The sequence below is a fragment of the Chiroxiphia lanceolata genome, chromosome 22 (assembly GCF_009829145.1).
Source record: "Chiroxiphia lanceolata isolate bChiLan1 chromosome 22, bChiLan1.pri, whole genome shotgun sequence".
Classification (NCBI taxonomy): Eukaryota; Metazoa; Chordata; class Aves; order Passeriformes; family Pipridae; genus Chiroxiphia; species Chiroxiphia lanceolata.
Genome location: NC_045658.1, coordinates 6,285,967 through 6,305,742, shown reverse-complemented (window position 1 = coordinate 6,305,742; position 19,776 = coordinate 6,285,967). Strand labels below are relative to the sequence as shown.

General features: G+C 45.0%; 2 protein-coding genes across 6 annotated transcripts in view; one reads left to right on the top strand and one right to left on the bottom strand.

Moving 5' to 3' along the window:
- Nucleotides 1–1,203: 1,203 nt before the first annotated feature.
- GABRD (gamma-aminobutyric acid type A receptor subunit delta) lies at nt 1,204–18,903 on the bottom strand. Of its 5 annotated transcripts, none has more exons than XR_004360694.1 (10): nt 18,499–18,903; nt 11,483–11,595; nt 10,856–10,923; nt 10,301–10,521; nt 9,431–9,513; nt 8,014–8,151; nt 6,955–7,110; nt 6,164–6,375; nt 3,673–5,930; nt 1,204–2,813 (listed from the first exon to the last, which is right to left on the bottom strand). XR_004360694.1 is itself a non-coding variant. In XM_032709287.1 (9 exons), exons 1-9 carry the CDS (start codon nt 18,564–18,566, stop codon nt 5,631–5,633), a joined length of 1,359 nt encoding a protein of 452 aa, XP_032565178.1. In that variant the 5' UTR covers nt 18,567–18,903; the 3' UTR covers nt 1,204–5,630. The 5 variants fall into 5 exon arrangements, 3 of the variants coding, with proteins under 3 accessions (XP_032565178.1, XP_032565179.1, XP_032565180.1); XR_004360695.1 differs by having other exon boundaries at nt 3,815–5,930; XM_032709287.1 differs by having other exon boundaries at nt 1,204–5,930.
- The window catches only part of CFAP74 (cilia and flagella associated protein 74), a 44,095-nt gene continuing 37,483 nt past the window's right edge, over nt 13,165–19,776 (top strand). The window contains exons 1-3 of the mRNA XM_032709284.1: nt 13,165–13,339; nt 13,422–13,482; nt 13,582–13,662. The gene's annotated coding sequence lies outside the window, so the exon portion shown is untranslated. The remainder of the gene's footprint in view (nt 13,340–13,421; nt 13,483–13,581; nt 13,663–19,776) is intronic.

Here is a 19,776-nt window from a genome sequence, read left to right as displayed (position 1 = left end):
CGAAGATAAGGGTAGGATAATCTTAAGTATATCTGTAAAAACATGGTAAGTTTAAGATGTACAGAAATAGATCTTTTGTATTAGTCTGAAGCTGAAAGAAACGTAGCAATAAAGGAAGAACAGCCTGGATGGAGCATTATACCAGATGTTTTACAGATTACTCTGTATTTCATCACTCAGCCTTTGTTTAATCTTAAGGCTGTAGCAATTGTAGTGCTGGAATAGCTCAATGGCCCATATATTATTTTGCTACTTGCAGCTATGCCTGTTCCAATTGGCCAAAGCTGGCCAGTTATCCACTCCTGGGGAATGGAAAACGTCCTCCCTGCCCCAGCTGGTGCCCCCATGAATGAACACTGAGAGTTTGGTGACACTTGTGCTGCTCTCACCCAGAGACTCACCCAAGGAGCAGATAATGCACCCTGCATTTGTTAGTGACTTCTGTTACCCACTAACTGTGGTAAAGATGTTTGGGCCAAAATGATGGAGAAAGGTTTCCTTCAGAGTGTGGAGAATTTGAGGACTGACTCAAACTGTCTTTTTTTGCATGTAAGGGTTTGCAGAGTGCAGTGCAAGAGAATGGAACAGGGAGACTGTTTGTGTGGGAGTGTGCTGGGTAATTATCACAGGGCTGAGTTTCTTGCCTTTTATGTAACACTCCTTGGAAGGTACAAAGGTTTGTAAATGAGGACTTTCAATCTCACTGTTTTTCATACCTGTGGGACAAGAGTATATTGGTTTTGCCTAATATGTCCTCGTGCCAAAGAGAACGAAAATTTCCTCTTTTTCTTTCCCTTTTCAAGTGGGGAAAAAAGGGAAAGAGAACTGAGGATCAAGAGAAGTTGAAGTACTGCGAGAGTTAAAGAAAGGGATACATTTCCAGAGGCTTCTGGTGTCTCAGAAATGAGGGATATTTGGGTTTATTTATTTGGACCAATCTTTTCACGGAACAATGACCTCCCAATAACATCTGATTAGTCCTGTTGGTGCTATATTTTGTGACAGCCTGGCCTTGACTGTCCTCTCAGATTTGTTTTTGCTCTGCAGGAGTTTGCAAAAGGCACAGCAGTGACACCAGGCTGGTCCAAGGAGGGAGCAGATCCCTGGTGCCTTACATAACGAGGGGCTTAGATCTCCAGTTCATCTCATTTAGGACACGGTGCCTTCCTCATCTCAGCTACCAAATCCACCCAAAAACACCTGTTCGTTGCCAAATTTTTATTCAGTTTTCATTAAGAACAATTAGCTCTGTCTGTAACATACATTGCAGGCAGTGTTATTTTAGTATCCAACGGGCTTTCAACCACTGCAAGTGGTTTGAGCTGCTGTAATAAAGAGGGCAGGAGGGAATTGCTTCAGCTTTTTTTCTTTTAACAAAAATATTCTCAGAAACTTTCAATAAGCTTTTTGTTATCTATTCTGCTTCAGAGACGAACATTCAGGGTGCTGTTTTCCTCCTGATGGGAAGTGCTTTTTTAGGTTAATGACTGGGAGTATTTCAAACCAGAGCAATCGTATTAAGCGTTTTGTTGTCCCAGCAGCAGAAGCCTCACTGAGTTAAATTGGTTTCGCTACATTATCTGTTGGATTAGCAAACCAGTTAGGAACTGATGGGAGAGCTTTTCCTTTAAGTGGGATAAATGCTCTCAGTGCTACCCAGACACAGGACAGACATCTCTGTATTTTAACCTCTTAATAGAGCTCTCGCTGCCAGCATTGCTTTCAAACACATCATGCATTTCTTCGTCTGTCATCTCGTGCTTTCTGATTCCTTCCAGCCTCTTGAGGCAGCAGCAGCCCTTTCTGCCATCAGCACAGCAGTTTGCAGAAGTGCCCCCCAGAAAGCTCTCCTGAGCTCACAACGGCACTTCCTCCCCTGCTGGCAAGGCCAGGGGAGAGTTTTACAAGCCCTTGGGCCCTGAACAGGCAGGATGGCATTATGGGATGAAATCTCTGGGGTTATTTTGATTTGCCTTTCTAATGTGTTTCATCTTCCAGTTCAATAGTTGGAACGTCTGGTTTGGCAGTTTACAGAGGCTCCAATTTCTGTATATGTACATTTTATTAACACTTCACATTTAGAATGATTACATTAACACATAGCCCACTCCTTTTCTCACAGACATGCCAGTCCATAGAGCAGAACTATAAATTGCTGAAAGGAACACAAATGCTTTCAGGTGCCTTCTGATTTGTCACATACTTTTTTTTATGACACTAGTAAAACCCATCCACAGTCAGCATTCAACTGACATCAGGTTTGGCTTATTAACTTTACTAAGGGCATCATGAAATTAGAGTTGAATAGGGAATTGCCTTTAGATGTTAATAGATCTAAAGTAATAATGTCTGAGGATTTTTAAATGTGATGATTTTAAGTGAAAAAAAATATAGAAGATTCAAATTTATGCAAAACTCCAATCAACTCACCATACTCCTGTACTGAAATGTCTCCTTAAAAGTTTGAATGGCATCTGAGTTTTCTGTTTCTGGCTCTGGAAACAGATTTTAGAAAATCCCACTCTTGATGAGGGAGGTGTTTTGTCTTGTGCTACTCATGCAAGTGCAGTTCCAGTACCCAAAATCCTGTTCTCCCCTCTGACCACCTCGTTCCTGGGATGGACACGTTGCCATCTGTGGCTCACAGGGCACTTTCCTGACTGCCTGCAACCTCCTGGGATATTTCTGTCCTCTTGTTTGTGCTTCTGTGAGCATCACTGGGACAGTCTGGCATTCTGGCTTTGGGGTTTTCTGAGGAGATCGCTGCCACCTCTGCCTTTGATCAGTCACACTGAGCTGTGCACCTTGAAGATCTGCAGTGAAAGTGCAGAAAAACCTCCCTGAATAAATCTTCTGGAGCAGTCAGCAGGACATGCAGCCTGTGACTGTCTCCCAGATGGAGAAGCAACTAATTTTGTCCAATAACCCCATGTGATCAGTCAGTTGGCTGCAGTGTAAGGAGTTATGTCAGGTGCACAATTACAAACTATTACTGCAGAAGTAATTAGATTAGACATTGCCTTTATAATATCTGCAGCCACCTTCTTGCTAATTACTCCAAATAACCAGCCACTGCTCACTGGAGGGACTGGGGCCAGGCTTTGCTCTCTGCTCTTTAATAACTTTAATTCCAAAATCACGGATTCTTTTCCTATGATTTCCACTCTGCAGGAACTTGCTGTGAATATTTCTTTAGCTGGATTCAGTCAATAACTTCACTCTTAGCAGAAGACACTGACCCTGACAGGCAACATAATAAACTAATAGCTGGAGGAACCAGCAGGGTACAGAAAGGCTGGACTTAAACCCAAGATTATTTCTGATTTATGCAAGTGTAACAGAGAACAATGAGTCCTCTGGCCTTTCTAAAGGGTGTAGTGCTGTTGTGGGGATGGATCAGGGGCAAAGCAACAAAGGCATGGTAAAGTCATGCTTCTGCTGGTTTTATTCCACTCTGCACTTAATCATTATATAAAACAGTAAGAATGATTCAGAAGGGAGCAGGAGAGGTTGAATTTCTTGGGGGAGAAAGTGATTATGACCAAAAACGCACTTAGGAAAAAAAAATAGTGTATTTCTGTAATGTAGCATTGCATCAACATCAGGAACAAACAGCAAGAAAAATAAATTAGAAAGAGGAGAAGCAGGAGGAAGAAAAAGAAGCCTGATTACCTGATTATTGAAGGAGATGCAGATTTCCATTAGCGTTCTGGATAAGGTGGAAGTAGAGTGATACTTTGCTTTAATTCAGTGTGTGAGAGTCTCAGAAACTGTGGCAAATACCACCACGGAAGCACCAGTTGGATGCACTTACCCATTTGGAGGATGAGAGTTTCTGCCTCTCCTGAAGGGTTTGTCTTCTGTAAAACTCAAAGAAATCAGCATCATTAAAGCAATTTTGGAGGTGATGCAGTGCAAGGTCTTAACTGGGGTTCCTCAGCAAGTCAGTGGTGAGATCCTGGAGCAGAATCCGGGTGTCTCAGTCCAGGGTTGGCTTGGGGAGGACTCTGTGGAACAGTTACAGCTTGATGGCAGTTTAGGCTTTCCAGCACACTGTTGGCTGACAGCTTTTCCATGATAACAGAAACTAAAGATGGAGGTGAACCTAAACCTGACTGACAGTGGAGCATATTTGCTGTTACAGCTCAGCTCTAGATCATTGGTTTTTCTTCAAAGCATTCTCTTACTTCACTGATACTGAACAAATCTCACTCTCCCTTCCATCGCAGATTTCAGCCCCTTGCTTTGCCTCCTTCTTTCCCTCTCTCTCTCATTTCATATTTGCTTTTGTGTCAGTCTCTATATTTAAAAACAACCTCTCACTTTCAAGGCAACAAAATCTTCAAAATAAATTTCCCTTTTGTAGCGTCTCACATTGGCTTCCTGCACGAACAATATTTCAGTGGGTTTAATCCATATTCCAATATATTTACTGTGGAGATTTTAGAGATTAGTTGTGGAGCTTGTTTGTTGTGAATACTGTGTTCATTTGCTGAGTTCACTGGAATTATTTACAGAACAAAGTGCTATTTTGCATGAGTTGGGCAAGAGGATCAAGTCCTGACTTAGGGAGTGTGTATGAGGACCTACAGATTTCCCTGCTGAATAAGGGAAGAGAAGAGCCCTAATGGATCAGGTCAACCTGGAACAAAAATGGCAAAAATATCCAAAGCAACCGAGTAACTTGAAGCCAGTTACGAATTCTTTTTTGTACTTCATTCAGCTATTTAGGGACAGATTCAAAAAGGATATTTTCAGAGGCACACATGGTAGAATCTCACTGACAATCAACAGAACAAATTCTAAAGTCCTTCCTGAAAATGGAGTCAGAGTTTCTTCCTTATGAAGCACCTTTAAATTTTTTCCCAATCCAACATAGGAAGCCTGAGCTTTCCCTCTGTTTCTAAATCATTTTTGTATGTTTGGGGCCTATTAAACTAATAAACATTTCTGTGTTTAAGTGTTTAAACTTTCATTAGCTTAGATCTGAAATGTAATACAGTCATTATTAACAATTCAGTAGAATTTGATGTAGTATATTTTATTTCATGCTGTGACTAAGAGCACTGAATTTTTTCAATATTTTATCCAAGACAAATAATATTTTAAGAAAAACCTCCACTCCCCTCTATTCCTTTTTACTTTGTTCATGAGATTTTTCTGATTAAAAACTCCAACTTTCCCACTACTGTTAAACCTAGACCATCCCACAGAAGGCCAGAAGTGAGGAATTAACTCTTTCGTTACAAAAAAAGGTAATTATCTGAGTGTGAAAAGCCAAATCTTCATTGCTGATCAACCCTTAAAGGGGAGGAAAACCATGGTCATTTAAGAGTTAAACTTTTGCTACAAATATGTACATATGAAAAATCGTCTCATGGTATTAGAGGAAGGAAGGAGCTGGGATGGTCTGGCACAGCACAGTTCTTACTGTATCAAATCAGAGCAGCAATAAATTGCTGCTTTTTCTGGGAATTCATAGCAGGACTTTCTCGACTTTAGAAGTGTCTTGAGCTCGTTGGAAAACATTTTGAGAAGAAATGGCTCGATTCAGTCTCAGCAAGGGCTCTTTAATCCATGAGTGTTGTTGAGTTTGTAGCTCTGGCCATGAACATCCCTTTTTTGGGTTTTTACATCGTGTAAGCGACCCAGTAGATGACATTGACTGCTGCAAAGGCTGCTGGGAACACGGCTCGGGCGTAAATGTCGATGGTGTCGGCGTCGATGGGCTTGAACAGGGACTTCAGGCCAGTCTTTTTATCCAGTTTCATGCCTGGCTGCTGCTTGGTCTCTCCAGTTTCTATTTCTATTGTGCCATACGAGCCGGGCAGGCTCCTGGGAATTCGGTGCTGCCTGTTGGAAATAGCCAGTTCCTGGTTCACACCAGCTATGGAAAGGGAAAACAGAACAATGGCATTCTTCACATTGATCTGCAAGGGAAAGAGGAGAATAATGGAGTTTCTGCCTCTCCTGAAGGTTTTTTTTTTCTGTAACATTCAAAGACATAGGTAAGAAATCAGCATCATCACAGGAATTTCACAGAGGATGCAGTGAAAGGCCTCAGGAACTGGGATTACCCGGGGAATACAGGGCAAAGGCAGTGCCAGGCCATGCTGCAGGGGCACTGCTGTGCCAAAGTCACTCCCATACCACACTCACTGACCTCTGCACTCTGCCTCCTCGCCTTGATCTTGTTCTTCTGCTTTTTCATGTAGTCAGCGTTGAAGTGAGCGAAGGCGTATTCCACCAGCGCGGCGAACACGAACACGTAGCAGATCCAGAAGTAAACGTCCAGGGCCTTGATGGCAGAGGCTCGAGGGAGGGAGGAGCGGGCACTGACCATCAGCGTGGTCATGGTGAGGACAGTGGTTATTCCTGCAGGGAGCAGGAGAGGAAATGGATTTACCGATGTATTATACATGGAGACTTTTACTAATCTGAAGCTGAGGATATTTTCACAGTACAAATACTGTGGCTCCTGATTTTCAAAGCAGAGAAGCTTGTAAAAAACCTGCATTTGTATAAGGCAGCTTTGAACAAATTATCCTTGGTTTTGTTCTAGATCAGAACAAACCAAACCCAAAGACTTAACCCTCAAACGCTTTTGCATCTGGACTGGCAACCCTTACTCAGACAAACAGATCCACAAGCACCAGGAATATTTTTTTGCCACTGTCCCAGTTCCTTCAAATGAATTCTTTCATAGATCTGCCTCACAGTCATTACTGCTTTTAACCCTCTTTAGGGGGTTATTTGCTGTTCTTTCCTGAGGCAGCTGCTCTGATAACATGACAGAAATTAAAACAGGAAAGAAGCCTTCTAAAGGACCATGTCTTCTGCAAAAGTAAAAGGAGTGGTCATAAATGCACTTTCATCTAAAATAAGGATTATCAGAGAGCAGAATTCCAACCTGGGCGTTGCCTTCCCTGCCTTCCCCCAAGGGCCCTGCTTTACCTAAGGACACCCTGGCAGGCACAGCTGACTGGCTGATCCAGAAGGACACCCACGACATGGCCACCAGGAGGATGGAGGGGACGTAGGACTGGATGATGTAAACTCCTCGATTCCGCCGCAGGTGGAAGTGGAGACTGAGCCTGGGAAACTGCCCTGCTGGAAAAAAGAGCAGGCAGAGAAGGCTCTGGCTGCGTGAATTACAGTCAAACTGATACTCAAAATGACATTTCTACAATGACACAGAGCCGTGACAGCTTTTGGACAGGGATCACAGAACGCTTTCCTGAATGGTGTTCGATCAGTCCCCATAAACCCTGCACGAGGTGCTGCAGCTTCATCAGCTAAGAATAGGTCAAATGATCTGTCTCAGGTCATATCAATGCCAGATCTGAAAATAAAATCATGAGTCTTCTCAAATAACAGTATTGCTTCAAAATGTGTACTGTCTTATCATCTGCTGTAGAAAGTCCTCCAGATACTAAATTTAGATTTTTTAAAAGGCCAAGTTAATTTCAAACTCAAAAAAGAGCTTAGAGGAGATGTGCAGCATAAATGAGAATCTGAATACATGAAAGAGGATGAAAAATCAGCAGGAAAGAAATGACTCCAATCTTGTACAAACATTGCAATAAGCCCAGTGATAGACGTACACACACCACTGACTTCTGCTGGGTAGAATTAGACTGATCTGACTGTACGTCATAAGCTTCATAACATCAGGGCTAATGGAAATTTTTCGTGATCTGACGTCGCAAATTAGGTCAAGAAAATGTGAGCTATACCTCAAGTTTTCTTTATCAAGTGCTGTCTGGCTACTCCACACAGTGTTTTGTCAGGCAGAGAGAGCTGAAGGACATAACGTGCTACAGTGGCTACCTGGAGGCTCAGCAAAGGATGGCACTTTTCACAAGTGTAAGCTGAAGAAAACTCTTATCAGACACCTGACAGGTTCTTAAATTAGTTACCTAAGAAGAAGGATTTTCTGTTACAGATACAGCAGGTTTCCCTGTGCTGGAAAAAGTCAGATATTGTCCCTGAACCGAGGAGAGATTCTGTTACCAGATTTGAAGTTCATAATTTCTGTTGTGAACTGGTAGTTGGTGATGGTGAACTGGGCGAGCTGCAGCTTGTCCAGCCCGTGGATCTCCTCCTGGTTCTCTGACCAGTGGTACACGATGTCCTCCGAGGAGTAGCCATCTGCCAAAAGAAAGCTGAATAAACAACAAGTTGGAGGCAGAAATTAAGAGCTTAGAGGACTCACAGCGGAAGTTCTCTAACTCCTGCTATGCTGAATTCCATCAGACCCATTGCTGGGATTCAGCCCGGATAATTCTGCCTGGGAGAGATGCAGGACACCAGGGACATGACAGAGGGGGGATGTGTGTGAGGGGATTTTTGTGAGATGCAATCAATCTTTGCTAGTTTTGCTGTTAGTGGACAACTTGCTCCTAGAGCATTCATTTGTTTAAAGAGGCTGTTTGCTTCACTGAAATCAAACCCCTCCAATTCAATTCAAGCATTCAACCCCCCAGAAAAACTCCCTGCAGAACTTGCTGGGAGAGAGAACGGATTGCTGGGGCACTGCCTGCTGCCTCTGCACTTGGTGATTACATAAGTGAAACTGTAGATTGCTATTTTTGACAGGACAAAGTGGTATTGTGGCTAATTGCCTAGAAAACAAAGTCGGTGCTAAAAAAGAAAAAGAGAAACTGGCATTAACAGGCATGGGGATCTGCTCAAAAACTGCTGCTCCCAAATCTCTGGAGCCCTCAGGACCTGTGGACTCCTTGATCTAAAAACCAGATTCATTGCCACCAACTGGGTGGCCCCAGCTTGTGTCTGTGGTGGTTTTCATTCAGAACTATTCGTGCTCGTGGGATTTACACACTGATCGTAGATAAACTACAGGCTGGACAAAATATAAACCCATTCTTCACCCTCCTTTGTGAGTGCAAAGAAATTAAGGCAATCCATGCAGTATTCTGATGGATTTCTGGGTCATGGATACAGGAATGCCAAGGCAAGCTCAACAGCTCTGTAAAGGTTACTCACAATGGCTTTCATTAAAAGCAGGGAATTCTTTCTTTTTTGTTCTTCTTATAAAGAAAACACAGCACATGAAATTTTGCCTGTGGGCTTCTCTACTTGTTCTCCCTGGATTTGATGCAAAGCTCAGTAATGCCAGTGACTATCACAACTGCACGAGGTTTCACATCAAGCTCAGAGTTCCAGACATTTGTAACAGGACTGTTCATTGCTCATCATCACTACATTAAATCCTAGAGTTTAGGACTGGGGCATTGAAAAGTCCATTGTGTAATGCCCAGCACAGGGAATGAAGGGATTCCTGTTTGTTCTGAATCTCAAGGCAGCCCTTACATTTCATTGCCCAAAGCAGAGCCATCCCAGCTCACTCCAGTATCCCAGTCCCACGTGCCCAGGCTTTACAGAAAACACAGGTGTACTCAGCCCTTACAGCTCTCCAAATCCAACATGCATTCCTGCTCGTCCATGGGGTACTTGGAGAGGTCCATGTCGCAGGCCACTGTTGAGGTAATCCTGTTCCAGGCAACAGGAACACCAGTTAGTCACATTCAGACAGAGCTTTTTCCTCTGAACTCGAAACACTGAACGGAAAACTTTGAAACCTTCAAAGCAACGAAGGGAATTCTTTTCAAAGCCCTTATGGCCGTTGCCTTTACTGAGAGTGTGGGAAACCCAAGGACAGGGAACTGAAGAAAAGTCAAATGACTTTAATCTCAGAGGACACTTCAGCTACTTCTCACAATGACAAGGAATTCTCTGATTCCATCTACCACCTTCACTGTCCCCAAGATTTCTACCAATACCTTAAAGGAATTTTGGGCTTACAATTTCAAGGGTGCACATTCATTTTGTAGAACATTACACAATTAACTTCCAGTACAGTTACTGAGTTCCAGCCACAGCACTCTTCCAAGGTGAGGAAATGACACTTTCTCTGTCTGAGAGATGGGAAAGTTGAGCCTAAACCAGGCTCATAGTCCCCTTGGAAAACAGTGAAATAGAAAAGAGAATAGGAAAATAGAGAGTGGAGAGCAGAATCTTTGCCAAACAGCTCCGAGACACTTGGAGGACATTCTGAACATGGTCAGTGACTCTGCACTGCACAGTGTGTCAGTGTTGCCAAAGAGACCTTCCTGGCACTGTCATCCTTGGAAAGCAAAGGGGTCTCTGACAGGAGATTTTCTTCCATATTAAATTAACAACTATTTTATGAAACCATCCTAGGAAAACAGTGGTTACTTCACAGCCTGTTCCAGAAGTTAGCACACAACAGAGAACACTTGCTCTCTTTCTCACTCACCTGATGCTGTATAAAATGACTCCATCTGGCTGGAGCCTGATAAGTTTGTTTTCCACAGTCACATCATGGAACCAGGCAGACTTGGCATTGACTATGAAAGTATCTGGCAACCAGAGCTTGTCCACAAACCTGCTGTCTAAGCCCAGAGTCTCGTTGGTGTGGTTGTAAGACAGACGGTCGTCTCGCCAGCTCTGGTGCAGAAACACTGTCATGGTGTATTCCTGTGACAGGAGAAAGCCCAAGTAAGAAGTGATGCTGAACAAACACAATGGTAATGTCTTGGGACTTGGCCAAAAATCATTGTATCAGCCTGGAAATACATGATCTGCTTCCAGTGCAAATAAGTATTTTTATACTCAGTCAACCAGAGAGCTGCCCAAGCATTTGAATTTCTACCGTGCTTCTACCACAGATAAACTCAAATTATCAAAAAGTGGTTCAACATCAGTGTTACATGTAACATGTTGCAAGAGCCGTGTATGTCTCAAAAAAGAACAGTACAACTTTTGGGTTTGAACGTATTTTAAAGCAAAACTGAAGACTCTGATACCGTACCATGTTCACCTCTGAGATGTGGTCAATGCTGGCTACTTCGATGGCCAGAGCAACGTTAACGGGGGGACCTGGGGAAAAGGGTTGAATGGGGTCATTGACATCATCATAGGACCTACAAAAATATAAATGACCCAAGATTTCAATTCTTTCAGAGAGTTCACAAAAGTGCTTTCCATTATAAAGTACACTCTCCAAGCAAAACCTACCCTAAAGCAAGAGATTTAAATCTTTTACTGATTTTTACCTCAATTTCCAGCCTCACTTCAGTGATAAAGGGCACGAGATACAATCACAGCTACTAAAAATTATGGAATCCTTTCTGGAAATCACGCTACCAAGTTTAAGACAGCATGACTTCAAGCAGTGCAGGAATCATCACCGTATAATGCAATACAAAATTCCTTCAACTTAAATGTCAGTGATCTAAGAACTGCATCAGAAGCCCGTGTTGCTGTTGTACAGTCTGTCTCCTGTCAAAACCATCCGAATTGTTGATGGTTATTTTTTCCCAGAATCCAAGTAAAAGATAATCATAACCTTTTAATCATGTAAAGGATGAAGTTCACACGAGCATCAGAGGGTAGAGGGATTGCAAGAACAAAAGAGACATTATCATCCAAGCCTCACCTCCAATGCCAGGCCTGAAATTCCGTGCGTAGCCTTTCATTAAATCATCCAGGTTGGGCAGCCAGGAGATTTCTATGTTGGAACCAATGTAGTCTCCAATGTCACTCATAGCTCTGGGAAGAGGAAAGAAGTGTCCTTTGAAACTTGCCCACGTTTACAAACAGAAAACCAACAGAAAATGGAAGAGTGACTTCTCTCACATCGGAGACCACATATGGTATAATCAGCTATGCTGGAAATTTACTGAGAAAATACTGTATATAGGCAGGAAAACAATTTCAGATATTTCTGTTTAAATCAAAACATACTTCAGGCAAGACTATGGCCTCTTTCTGAGTTACAAGTACATACTTTTGGAAGTTTTCTCCTTTTTAAAAAAAAGTAGGAAAAATAGATTCAGAAACTTAGAGAAAACGTGAGGAAAACCAAGACACTTTGTGTGCTGCCTAAAATGCATCTGTGGCTGCTGGAATGCAGCTGTGCCAGCTCCCAGTGAACCAGGGAACAGCTGAGCTCAGGGAGGCTGGGGGACGGTCAAACGGGAGGGGAACACAGCAGGAACTGCACATCTGGAACGAGGGGAACAGGCAGCAGGCTTTGGCTGCGAGGTGCTGTGTTGCTGTGGGGTTTGTGCTCGTGCCTCAGCCCCCTCCCAGCACCACCATCTCCCAACTGCCAGGCAGGTGCTTCTTGCTGGCCCAGTGCTGCTCCTGCAAGACTTTAGCCCAGGTTCTTGTTGCCATTTTCCACCTCCTGGCAGCCCCTCAGCCCCGGTCCAAGCAGTTGTGTGGATATTCCACCACCTCTTACAAACAGAAGCAAGATTATCTCATTCCCATTATCTGTTTAAAGTGAGCTGGCAGACTTCATCTGCAGCTCTGTGCCTGCTCACATCACTCCTCTCGCCAGCGCCGTGACTGACAGCACAGGGGGAGAGAAATGAGGGGCTGGGACAACATCTGTCACAACTGTTTGCAAAGAGAAGAATTGCCAGTGGTTTGAGAGGGCCTGAATGCAAGTACTGCATCCAAGCTGCCTGAGCACTGGCTCAGCACCTTCCACCGAGCCCAGCAATAAATGTGGCATTTGAGGGATACATCTGAGTCCTAACGGGAGAGGAACTGGCTGAACACCCCTGAGGGGCTGCAGAGGGAGACACCACAAACACACCCTGCCTTGGCACTCACACAACCTGGGCTGTTCATGTGACAGTGACCCACATAAAGCACATGGGTTTTCTCCCCAAAATATGCCAGCCCGGGCACTCAGCTCAGCATGGACAGTTATTTCCAGCAGGGGAGCAGAGTCTCCTGCAGTGCCCAGCTCCTCCTCCCACAGGGGACTGAGAGAAAGATCTTCAATTGCCCTGGTCAGAAAATTCTTGTCTCATGTACGGAGTCAATTATATAAGGAAGGAGTTCTGGGATTACAATGTATAAATGTGAGTTCTGAGCAGCAGAGACACTGAAAGCTTGCATTAGTGGAGCTGTCAAAGCTGTTGGTGACCTTACAGCACAGGGACACTGCTCCAAGGGAAACTTCATTACTTCCCAGCAAAATGTTATATTAAATTGCGTTCATAATATTTCCTTGCCATGAGCACAGTGCTGTATGTTCATCTCAAATGACTATCCCAGGCACTTCTCAGGTTCCTGTAGCTCTTCTGAGGAAGGATCAGAGCCACATTTTCAGCTGCATAAATTGGAATAACATAATTGATTTAGACAAGGGCTTTGGAGATTTATAACAAATGTTGACAGAGGTTCTTTCCTTCCTTATTTGGTCTCATCAACTATATCAACACTTCTTTCTATCAGACTGCTCTTCTCTATGTGCTGGTCTTTCAGTCATCCAACTGTCAGTATTTACTTAAATGAAATTATAGTTTCTTAATCCATGGCAAATTTGTTTAAAAATGTACTTAATCGTAACTTGTAAGTCTCAGCCACAGGTATGGAATGGTGTTCCTAACCAGCAAAACGTCTGAGCTCCTTTCCCAGGTAAGGAATGGTGCTTTCTGTCTTTTCCTAATGAGAGCAAATAACTCCAATATGCTTGAATTATTACATCTGCCTCAGATCTCTTTGCCTTTTCAGCAGAAGATGGTGCTTTGCAGCTCCTGTTGCTAAAACTGCCGCCAGTTCTGGGAAGTGTTTTGCAAACAGAGCTCGAGTCAGAAGGTGAGTGCCCCGGAGTGATCTCCCCCGTGTGCCTGCTCATCTGTTTTGACAAAGCACTTGGTGTGCAGCAGCTCCCCTGTCAGGGCTCCATTTTAGTGGCATTAAGGAGCTAAAAGGGAGTTAAAATGCTGAGAGCCGGGTTAGAAACCGTGGGCTGTAGCCTGCCATGTGTTTTAAGCAGATTACAATCTAGAGGGAGTTTTACTTAAATATCCATGACACAATTAAAATAAATCTTGTTTCTATTATTAATGAAGCCTTAGGGTCAGATCATCAGTGTGACAAATGTGCTGAAGTTAGTGGAGCTATGTGCACTTAATACCAGGGGGGCTATTAAAGTATTACATCTGAAATAACTCTATGGCCAGATTTACAACGTTGTGATAACTCCTTCCAGCCACTCCTCTGGACTCCTGGACACCACACCCAGGGCTTTAAAGTTACAGGGGGGACGGTGGGAGAGTTTCATTCATCCTTGATAAGCAGCCAGGATTATATATGGCCTAAAATATGATTCACTATTGTACCTGAAAAAGGAAGGCCAGCACAGAAAAGATGCATTGGAAGGGATTAAGTTTTCATAGAGTAAGCAGGAGAGATGAAAAGAAAGGAAACTCCCCTTAGTTGATTCAGCAAATTCCCTTCCCCACGTAAGCTGCTGTAAAGCTTGTTTTAGTAGGAAAAGGACTTTGTGAAATTAAGGTAGTGATTTGCCAAATCCAAGGGGTAAAAGAGCTCCTCAAAAGTTTATCTGCAGTTTGCACCGGGCCAGCGTGGGGAGCTCTGACTGAATGGCAGCAGTCGTGTGGACTCCTGTCACTCTGGAAGTCATCCCCAAAGCTAAAGCTGAAGGAGATGGGTTTTCTCCCACACTCTGGCTGTGTACACATCTCATTTCAAGCAGATATTTTGGAAAATTTATTTGCATATGCTCATATCTGGAATTTAAGCACTGGGAGAACTTCGACCGAGCTCGTTGTTAGCAGCAGAAAATAGATTACTGCTGTTTAAATGATGAAAGTAACAGTGAGTTCTCTTGTCCATTAGATAAAGGGAAAAGGAAATCCCATAGATAAACTGGGAAAACCTATGGAGTTCTCCTTTCCCTAATAAAGCTGCTCTTGACACCATTTAGGGAAAGCAACTCTAAGCACTGAATGTCAAATGACAGAGCAAAGAAATGCATCTCCTTCAGAGCTAAGTGCAATCAGTTCTAGAACAAAAAGTTCACATATCCCAAAATCCTGTCTGTCTGAGCTGACATCTTCCCCCAGCTGCTGCAGCACCATTGCATCCCACTAATGTGGAGGGATCTGGAGGAGAAGCCTCAATGCACTTGGGCAGCACGTCTCGAAGGGGCTTGTCAGAGAAGTGAGGCACCGACCTGTCTCTGCTCTCTGCCAGAGCACTGCTTGAAAACGGGTGCTGGAAGTGTATCACTATCACCAGGAAATGTCTGAGCCCCAAATCACACCAAGCAAGAGGCAATCTGTGGGTTCCATGAGGGCACTACAGCAGCTGAATGAACCAGGCATGACACTGGCAATATTATTTTTGCACAGCAGTGCCTAAATCTCTGGGAGCAGTGCAAGAAGCTCAGCAGCATCTTTAAGTCAGTGGCCAATGAGGCATAGATTTGGGGTCACACTTGCAGGGAGGGTGCTCTGACCTTCTGACAAACACACAGAGCAGAGGGATGTGGAAAATCACTCTTTGCATCTTCTGTTTCTCCTTTGAATCTGCTAACCTGATTCTTCTGGGGACTGTGACATAGTTGTTATAGGAATCATTTATCCTGGTAGATGGAAAAACCAGTTTGACTGAAGGACTGGGGTGGAGAACATTTCATTTTCTGTGAAGTAAACATTTGGGGGCAAATGTCCCAGGTGTCATTGCCACTGAAGAAAACTTTTTCTTGGGAAAAAGACAAGGAATATCCTGCAAGGTCAGAGAACAATCTGGCCTCTGTCAAACTCCAGGATTATCCAGAGCAGTATGTGTGTCCTTCCCATCTGCCATTCCTGACTTTAAGTGAAGCTCACTGTAAATATGTTTTGTATTTTGAAATGTAATTGAAAAGGCATTAGGCTTAATTCGTGGCAACCTCTAGAACATCAAAGCCTCTCTGTGAGTTTTAAGCTACAGAAAATGGACCATTCTTTGCAAATATTCACGTGTTAAAGCTGCTCTGCTTCCACGAATATAAGTAAAAGGTTTAGGGAGACACACAGCAGAAGGACAATTAATTCAAATGTATAGAAATGTCACTTAACATAGAAGAGTCTTAAATATAAAAGATACACCTATTTTTAATTAGAGAATTAAAATCTGTTTTGATAAAGAATTACAAAGTATGGACATGGACCCTCAAACTCCCATCAACGGTGCTCCTTCCCCAGGCAAATGAAAGAATAATTCCCCAAGTGTCTCTCTGCAGATGATCTCGTGCCCTGTGGTACATTTCTTCTTCCAGCATCCACAGCATATCAAGCCCTGATAAAATAATGGAAGCCACAGTCTTTTCCTCAAAGACCTGTCAATCATATAAATGGCAAATTTCTTGCCACTAATCACTGTCTCGAGAAGACAAAAAATTACTACTTTTTTTACCTGAAAAAAATGTGCTGCCTTAGGTTGAATTTGGCTCATTCCCTTCAGTCAGACAGCACACATGACAGAGGAATGGCTCCAAACACAGCTAAAGCACCCTGGAAGGATATTCCCAACTGCTGTGAGGGAACAGCATTTCCCTGTGTGTGTGTCCCCCTTCCCTCCTGTGCCGAACCAGGACAGTAATTTCAGTGGTAGCTTTGCCTTTGGGAAGTCCTGTGTCCGACCACTGCATTCCAAAATCACCAAACTCTTCTTCCTTTTTGGAATATGTTTTTCTTACACCTGGCGATTTACAGTGCACAGAACTCACAAGCAGAGAATTCAGGGGGTTTGGATGGCCTCTGTCATCATAACTGCAAGTCACATTGCATTTAGAAAACAAAATCAGAGCCTTAAAATGGCAGTTTTGCCCATAATTACACTGCTTTTCATAAAAGCATCTCGTACCAAAAATATTTTTACTGATGCAAGGATAAAATTTTGCTCTAGTTCCATTTAACAGATCCCAATTACACATGTGAGCAAGGCTACTCCTCTTTCACAGGATTAAACAGTGTCCTGCCACAGCCACACTAAATCCTGAATCTGCAGAAAACTGTTGTGCCGAACAGAGCAGCTTCCCTTGACCATGGAATGTCTCACACTCTGGCATGTTTGGAAAACTACAAACTGAGCAGTTGGAATTTCAGAAGTTAGAATTTGCCTTGCCTGCCCCTCTGCCACGAGTAGATGTATTTTTAACAAACAACTCATCGCTATTGTGTAACTGGAGGAAGAAAGTCAAGTAACCAGGGAATTAATCCAAATACAAAATAATGTATCCAACAAATTATAGGTTGCACACATCCTGGCAGTGGCTGTGCCCGGGAGCAGACCTCGAAAGACAGAGGCTGAGAAGACTCTTCTTTAAAATTCTATTTTTTTCTTCTTTTGTACTCAAACATCACTTTTCAACCCAAAGCCTCGATGCTGGCCCAAGTGCAGAGGGAGAAACAGGATCATTGAAATCAAGGACAAGGTCTTGGTGCCCTTCGGTCATAAGCAGCATTTTCTCTGCCTTCACTGCAATACTGGATTGCTTTGGAGCACGAGGATGTCAGGGTCTGACCCTGGATAACAGACTCAAGGTCACGGGATAAATCATCATGTCAGTCCTGGCTAAGAGCAGTTGACTTGATGCTTCCTCTAAGCAAGATCCTCTTCCTTCCCGGTGAAAAAATCAGATCTCACTGATTAATTCCAGAAAGTGTAACAGCAATGTTCTGTCTCACTCCGGTTACCACTTTGCCTCTTCCACTCCTCTGAAGGTACGAACGATGTCTGGGAAGCAGAAGCTGTAGGACCCCTTTAATGCCACAGCCCCCTCTGCTCTGGGGGGGGTGTGGGCATGTTTTTACATGCAGCAAGTTCTTTTTTACACCCCCTTCTATTTTCATTGCGTAATCATGGCAAGCTTTCTCCACATCCAGCCTCCAGATCTGGAGAGAATCTCTGGAGCCCGTGGCTGGTTGCCTAGCTAACACCTTCGGAGGAAATGGGGCTGAGCCGCACACATACATCCTTCTGACATACATCCTTCTTTACAATTCAGCATTTTAAGAAATGGTTGGCGTTCTCCAAACGTTTTTTTCCCCCCTAAGATCTCTGACAGCCTCTTCCTGTCATCCTGAGTTCAGCAGACTTAATGAACCCACCGGAAAGGCATGGCTGTATTTTCGGGTTTTAAGGGTGCCTATGGAGGCCCCAAGCAAAGCTATTCAGCTCGTACCCCTCTGGTTGTGCTGGCTTTATGGAAGAGGCTCGAGTTCAAACAGGCCCCTACAGAGCTGCTGGAGGGGCTGAGGCCGTGCTGGGATGTGCAACAAAAAGTGATTGCCCCCAATTTAGAGTGAGCGCCCTCGGGAAAAGCATTCCAGGGGCATCCTGTTAAACACACAGCCCTTGATTAACCCAAGAAAGTGCTGCTCAGTTGGCAGAAGTGCACCCTCAGCAAGGAAATGAAGAAAGAAAAAAAAAACCAAACAGAGGAGGCACATTAAAGAAACTCTTGAATCGAGAGCCCTTTTCTCCTGCACGCTCTCTCCAAGCAGTCCTGGCCCGGGAGTGCACAGAGCATCCCTGGGCAAGAGTGGGAGCCCCAGCCAGCCCTGGCACCACTCACCCCGACCGAGGGAACGGCTGCCCGAGGCCAGGCTGAGAAAGAACGATAAGATGTTTTCTTACCTGATACACCTGTGCTGTTGGGTGCACAGTAGAACCAAGGCAGGAAAAACCCAAGTAAGAAATTCCATTTTACTCCCATTTATTAGACAGCGGCGACCAAAACCCAGGTTCCCCGGCTCTCCTGGCAGCTCCGAAGCTCCAGTGGCGTTGCCATCCTTGCCTGCTGCGCTAAGTTGAGGCTGAGTTTAAAGCGATGGATGGTTGCTCAGCAGCAGCAGCCCCCACAATCTCCACAGTGCCCGGGAGCCATGCGGGCAGCCCGGCACGGGAGCAGGGAGCAGGGCAGCTCCGCTCCGCTCTCCTCCTCTGCTCTGCGGGTGGCTCAGTCCCGCCCGGCTCCGCTGCCCTGCTCCCGCATCCCTCCCCTGCCGCGGGCTCTTCCTCCGGCCGCCCTGCCCGCCCGCGAGCCTGCCTGCCGAAAATAACCTCCGAAAGGATGGATTAATCCCACGGAGCGGGGTGGGAGCAACTCAAAGTGCTCCGGAGCCGCTCGTGTCCTGCGCGCATCGTGCCGGGGAGGAGCAGGAGGAGCTCCGAGGGCAGGGGCGGCCGGGCCGGGCGCGCTCGGGGACGCGGAGCCACCACATGTGAGCGGCGGGCACGGCCGCCCCCCGCCGCCCCCCCGGCACATCCCGGCGGCACCCGGGCACCGCAGCTGCAGCCCGGCTTCCAGCATCCCTCCGGGAAACCGGGAATGGAGCCGGGGGCTGTGCTCAGGGAAACCGCCGCCTCCCCGCCGCTTACGCGCTGTCCCGGGCCCGCGGGACCATCGGGAGGGGCACGCCCGGGGCCACCAACTTCTGCCTCGCCGCCCGTGGGCTCCTCGGGGGCTTCTCTACACTGAGACACTGCCCTGGCGCGGCTCCATCCCGGGCTGGCACCGTCCGCCTTCCACCGCCCGTGCCTCGCGAACTCCCGGCCCCTGCGCTGCTCCGGGGGCTCCTCGGGACCCGGGTTCGGCTGCACTTGCAGGTCAAACTCCGTTTTCTCCTCCATATTCGCTCTTTCCTTCTCTCCTCCTCCGCCTCCTCGGCTCCTTGGTGCTGTTCAATCTCGAATGACAATTTTAAAACCAACCCACAGAAGGAAACCGTGCGAAGGAGACATTTTCAAGAAATTATATTCATAAAGAAAAAAAAAAAAAAAGAATGTGCAGGTACCTTAAGCAAATGAAAGGAGGCACTGGGGGTAAAGTGTGGGGTTTATCTTTTCATCTACTTAATTCTGTATTATTATTTAGTACCAATATTTCAAGTGGCAACCAAGGGGTGGTAGGTG